This window comes from Leishmania braziliensis, chromosome 6 (genome assembly GCF_000002845.2).
Source record: "Leishmania braziliensis MHOM/BR/75/M2904 complete genome, chromosome 6".
NCBI lineage: Eukaryota > Euglenozoa > Kinetoplastea > Trypanosomatida > Trypanosomatidae > Leishmania > Leishmania braziliensis.
Window position 1 is genome coordinate 506,780 of NC_009276.2, and position 6,186 is coordinate 512,965.

Genomic DNA, 6,186 nt, shown 5'->3' on the forward strand with positions numbered 1-6,186 from the left:
TAAGGTTAAGTTGGACAACTAGAAAAGTACGCGACAACAGAAAAACGAGAGAAAAAAGTCACACAGGAGTGTTGTAATGTGGACAAAGGAAAGTTGTTGTTTCAGATAGGGAGACCACTGATGTATCAAGCTAGCAAAAAGATTCGAACAAAGAAACACCCAAAATCTTTCTTTTCCGCCATCTTGACGATTCTCTGATATACAACACAAGGTCGAACTCCACGTTATCTGGCCTCTCAATGCATCTTGTGTGGCGCGCCGCAGCCGTAGACACGCTTTACCGCAATGTGCTGACTCAGTAACTTGAGTGCGGTCTCTACCTCGAGCTCTGCGAACCCACGCCTCACAGCCGCCTCCTCCGCCTTTCGCCACTTGGAGCATCTCTCATGGCTGCTCAGGCTCTCCAAAGCAGTAGGCAGCGAGGACCAGATTACATACGCTTGAGGCATGCTGACAATTTGCCCATCCTGTAGATGGCACAAAAAAAAAAACTTCGCAGTTGCACGCCGCTTCAACACAGCGCTATGCAGAACTCGACCTTCGAAATCAGGATCGACGCATCACCCCAACCACCCGCGTCGCAGACGCCCAACCATGGCACCGCTGCGAGGCGTCCTCCACTATGAAACGGAAGCGCCGAAGGAGAAAAGCACGAAGACGCAACGATGGCAGCCCCACCAGGAGAGAGAGAAGTCGTAGAAGTGGCTTGAGAGAGAAGATACAAGCCAGCGTTTATGGTTTGTAGATTTCACTATTTCGTCAGTGTTTGCGAACTTGCACCGCGGCCACAATGGAGGCGATTCCGAAGGCGATCGCCATCCTGTTCCAGTGTTTCGCCTTATCAGACTCCTTTTTGTGCTGATTCCCGTCTTCTTCAGCCTCGCAGGATACAGTAGACTTGTGGGTCTCGGAAAAAGGTTTGCCGTCAGCCAACCACTCATTCAGCATTACCACTGCATCGGTGGTGTGGTTCATCTTCTCAAAGTCCTTCGTGATGTCGCAATCCTTGTAGCGCATCAGAATGCTTTTGCCACCGGGGTGCAGTCGAGTTGCAAACTCCAGAGGAACGTCGTACTTGTTTCCGCGGTAATAAACGCGGATCGAGGGGGACTCGGCGACGTACTGCATGATCTGCAATTTGGAGCTTATCGGTTTTTCGTTGAAAAAAAAGTTGAATCACTTATGGAGTTGAAAGCTGTCGAAGTGAGAAAAAGAGTCGAATCACGTCGCTCGTGGGGTTGATGAAAAAGACGAGAGGTGGAGAAAAGAAGAGAGCGAGATGAACACACCCTATGCAGGGAAAGCGTCTGCATCCACACCGCTCATTCGCAATAAATATTTTGAGACCGTCACTACGAAGACACAGGTCCCACCTCTCGCTTCCAAGGCGTCTTTGATGATGCCAAATCAGCACGTCGTTCTCGCGTGCGTTTTTCACAGAGTTGTTCCCTCTTTTCATTATGGCAAACTGCCCGGATTGTGATGCGCTGCAGCAACGCACCAATCCCTGTAGACGTTATGAGCTCGACAGAGAAAAGCATGCAATAATCCTCCTTTCCACAGAGCCATCCAAGCAGAATGGCTTTTGCTGGCTCAGCCTCCCTGCCGCGCAACTCGATCGAGACCGCTCCATCCCTCCCCCCGCAAAGAAAAAAATATCAACGATACAAAGATGAAAACCCCAAGTGGTTGCGCGGCCTTGGCTCCCACTTGAGTTGGCCACCTCGCTTACACCACTTCTGAAAGATTGACTAGACCGAAACGCGGGGGCTGAAAGCAACCAAAGAGAAGCACAGCCTCCCAGTATATATGCTACGCTTTAACGGCAGGATCAAGCGGTAGAGTGAAGCCTCTTTACCTCGAAATAGAAGCTGCAGAGTCCATTGCGCGAAGGAACAAAGTGAATCCTTGGCACAATGCAGGCAATGGCTGCCTATCCCCTCCTTGGGAAACACGGCTTGACCACAGCGAGCTCTACTGTGCCCCGCTGCCCCCCCCCTTCCGTCATACACGGTGGCTCGCATTTATTATTATTATTATTATTCTCGTTTTGCTGAGATGGCCATGCAGACCCATTCGCCCATCTTAAAGCGGAAAGGAGGACGGTGAGGCGGCAAGAAAGGAAGCCAGAATGTCCTCAACAAGGCACTTGAATCCGCTTTACTCCATGTGAAGCAAGGACTGCTGGTCGCAGTGCTGCTACGGCGTCACACAAGCAGGCGCAGAGGATTGTGGCCCTAACAGGAGAGACACTCACGCCCGCTCGAAGACATCAGTTGCACGGGTGTAGCAGCCCACAGGTGGTTTGCTTCTTCTCCGGCTTCTTACTCTTAGAGTTGCATGTCACTCAATTTCACTGTTGCACTTTTTCGTCTCAGCATCGCAGCGTCCTCTTGTCGCGTTATTCTGCACCACATCCAAGCGCTTGGAATAGCGGCGCCTGCGGGCAGTACTATAATAGTGAGTGCTGAACTTCCGCAGGCAGCAGCGGTGGCGATGCCTCTTCCCTTCCGCGTTGAGCAACAGCCCCTCTGGCGGTCTCCGCGTAGCCTTTAGCACAGACTAAGAAACGCCCAAAAACCGTGGTAGTGCTCCGGCGGCAGTACAGCTTCCAGTTCCTCTCCCTGTAGACGGGTGCCCCGCTTGTGCATATTGCAAGTTGTTCTAGTAAAATACGGCCGTCTCTCCTCCCTGGCCATCCATCCCAGAAGACTTCGTTGCACAGAGGTGTGGGACACAGGCTTTCAGCAAAGCCACTGTACAGTTGGAAATGATGGATCAAACGCCAGCCATCACTGTTACTTCCGTCCAAGGAGGCGGGCTAGATGAATGACGGCTGTACGTCACGTCGGGGCTGCGGTTCTGTGAGTGTCCAGCGTATATCTGCCCTGATACGTAAAAAAAGGCAGGGTGTACTGGGTGCAGCTGGGCGATTATATATATATATATATGACAGCAACCCACGACTGTCAAGCCGGAAAAATGGCACTTTCGGATGCTAGATTGAACAACCTTTCTGCTTCCTCAGAGTCCTTTCGAGAGATTCGGTGGGCGCCCCTGGAGTGAGTTATGCAACGTGAAATATTTTGCTTCGTGCTGAACACTGGAAAGTTTTTTTTTGTGGCGCCAGCATCTGCACTCGCTTGCTCCACTGCGCAAGGCCGTTGATCCACTTTGCAACGGTGCTATAGACGGCGCTTTGGCCACAGTGGATGGTGAGGAGTGTTGTTGAATACCGAGCCAACTTGAGCTGACAAGCCGCAAAGGCAAACCAAACACACCCTGCTGTTGAACTAGATCTTTGTCTTAGCCACTCGGGTAGAGTGCGGAACATGGGGCCACTGCGAAGTTATCTTCGCGAAAAGCTGAGTGCTGCGTGGCGCATTGAGCTAGGAAACCTGTCACTTTTCAGTGAGGCTACTGAAGAAAAAAAAAATGCTGTGGGCCTGATTCAGTGCAGTGGAAGACATACCAACTATTTCCGTTTGCAAGACTCAGGCGCACTTTGCTGTAAGCGACTATACGCACCTTGGCTCTTCCCTTAGTGGAGCACCGGCGCTTCATACTCTGAAGGTGAAAGGCAGTTCAGTTAGAGATGTCACGCAGACGTCGAAACATGCCGTTCACCGAGGACACGAGGCTTGCGTAGGTGCTCACTACTGCCGGTTGTTCCACAAAAGTGTAAATGTCCCTTTTGTTTGATCTACTACCCACGGCTCGCTTTCTTTCCCCACTCGCCAATTGGGGCTTTAGTTCGACACAGCATGTGTGGTGCACCATAATAATGCACGGCTTTCTTTTCAGATTTGAGCTTCGCAAGCGTCTCTGTGATGCACGCCCGCTTCTTTCTCCGTAGACTGTGTTCACACCACACAGAGACCACATTATGCCTCAGCAGATCAGTTTCTAAGTGCCACATACTACCTTTTTTTTTACACCATCACATTCTCTAATGTGGACAGCGGAAAAGACCATGTACACAGACAGAAGAGTGTTGCTCTTCTGCCCTCACCCTTGTGATGCTTTTATATTGCGATGGCGTTTCTTGTTTTGAGCTTTTCGTGGCGCTATTTTTCTAGTTCAGCACGCTTTGCAGTCTTACTACGTACTCTCTGGCATGCTATGCGCTACTTTGGAAGCCATTTGCACACCGCAAAAAAAAAAAAAAGAAGGAAGAGACTCAACTATCCTGCTGCTCACCGACTGAAGATGCAGAGAGAGAGAGAGAGAGAGAGACACTTTATCTGATGCACCTGTAAAAAGCAGCACCATAATGCCAAGATAATTACATGTGATCCACGGTTCTGTAAGAGGTGCAGTGCTGATAGGAATCAGACGACTCTCCAAATGTATCCGTTGGCCAGAGAGCCGTAGGAAGGGGTGCTTCACCGCAACTGCAGCGAACCCATCGATGTCAACATCAGGGGGGCGAGCGCTGGAGTATAAAGGAGTAAATCGTTTCGCAAATTCACTCAAAGTAGTTGGAACCATATACGGGCACGCCAGTTCGGTGTGCCACCTCAGTTTTTACTCTCAAGGCTCGTATTTTTTCCCAGTTAGCCCCCATCACGAATGCGGAGTGCACTGGTGCATCAAATGAGTGCACGCTTTTTCTTTTTGTCTTCACCACCGTCATGCTCTCTTTTTTGGGGGGTGCTCACCATCTCCTGCTTTTTAAGCATGTTCTTCAGGTGCAAAAGCCCGACGCAGCTATCCATGTCCCAACCAAGCAAAAAAAAAAATCGCCCTGTTGCCACTCAGGAAACTGAAAGGGCTCCATGCACACACACACACACACACACACACACACACAGGCACACCGACGCATGTTGGGAGTACGAAGTTTACGACTTTCACTGATGGACATTGCGTGAGGGTACTCCATCGAAATAAAAAACAACGGTTTCCTGACAGGTGCTGTGAATACTCTTCTGCTTCTTTTTGCCCCTGATAGTGAAAGGCTTCTCAGCGTGGTATCCAGGATTCTGTGCCCTTTCCGTGTGGGGAAGCCAAGCAACCCACCTATCCCTGCCAATACAGGGATTGCTCCTGCTGGTAACAGGGTCAGGTACCTACGGCGCAGGGATGTTAGCGCGATGTATCGCTGCCGATGCTGAGGGTCGGGTCCTGGGCGGCACTGTGTCGGAGAATGCTGCGACAGTGAGCGTGTTTGTAGTACCCATACGATGGGTGAGGTCTCAGCGTGACTCAAACGTATTCTACCCACCCCTAGATGCCTACTGGTATGGTTAGCCGGAGTCACAGTGAGGGATGCCCTAGGTGGCGACAGGCATACTATGTGCGGCTGTCAGTCGACCAGCGGAGCGGGTGGTGGACATGGTTTGAGGCAGAGAAGGTGCTCGCATGAGTGAGTCGGCACATCGCTGCACTGCATGTCTACGGCGGCTTCGCACCATGCGATGAGCGCGTGGTCAGTTGGGCAGAGCGGCGTTTAGTTTATGCTCTTCGGCAGAATGAGCATGTTGTGAAGGTTCTTCTCGCTCCATCGGTCCTTCTTCCTCGTCCTCTACCGCTTGCTTTTTTTTTTTTACAATGATAGCACACCGAAGCCTACTCAAGCTTCTTCTCCTTCGAAGCAAAGACTCTACACGCGATCGGGGCTCCTTGTCATTCTCGAAAACACGACTCGTTCTCTTCACTCCCTGTACCTGTCCTTTCCCCAGCACTAGCAGTGCAACTCCTACCCACCGCAGGTGATCGATACGTGACGTTGATGAGACAGCCAAAGCGAGCCGGGCGGAAGTCGAAATGGACGTTCTTGATGGCGAGACCATTGAAGAGTGCCGAAAAGCCGTCGCAGCGGGCAACCTATGTGGCTCACTCGCACACAATCCGTCAACAGGTCTCGAGGAGAGCGATAGGTACTAGAGTGCCACTGGTGACACTCCATCCGTTCATCGAGCGCACAAGCCGTTGGGTCTGGTTCTTCCACTTGCAGAGGCTCATTGAACACTTCTGGCACTCCGCCGCAAGCGCCTCCCACAGCGAGGCGTCCGCGGTGGCGTGGGCGGGGGGTAGTGACGTGGTGGAGGTGAGGGACATCTCAGCAGCGCCCTCGCCCTACTCGGCACTGCAGCGCGAGAGCGCCAAGAAGGCCAACGCACTTTTCTCTCGAAACGGGACAGAGTATGTGTGTGGGTGTAACCCCGCGTGGTCTCAAGCTCT

General features: G+C 51.7%; 1 protein-coding gene across 1 annotated transcript; it reads right to left on the reverse strand.

Moving 5' to 3' along the window:
* Window positions 1-759: 759 nt before the first annotated feature.
* Window positions 760-1,128, reverse strand: LBRM_06_1280 (hypothetical protein, unknown function; the record flags this gene model as incomplete). The annotated part of the gene is made up of 1 exon (XM_001562010.1): window positions 760-1,128. One exon carries the CDS (start codon window positions 1,126-1,128, stop codon window positions 760-762), a length of 369 nt encoding a protein of 122 aa, XP_001562060.1.
* Between the last annotated feature and the right edge of the window lie 5,058 nt (window positions 1,129-6,186).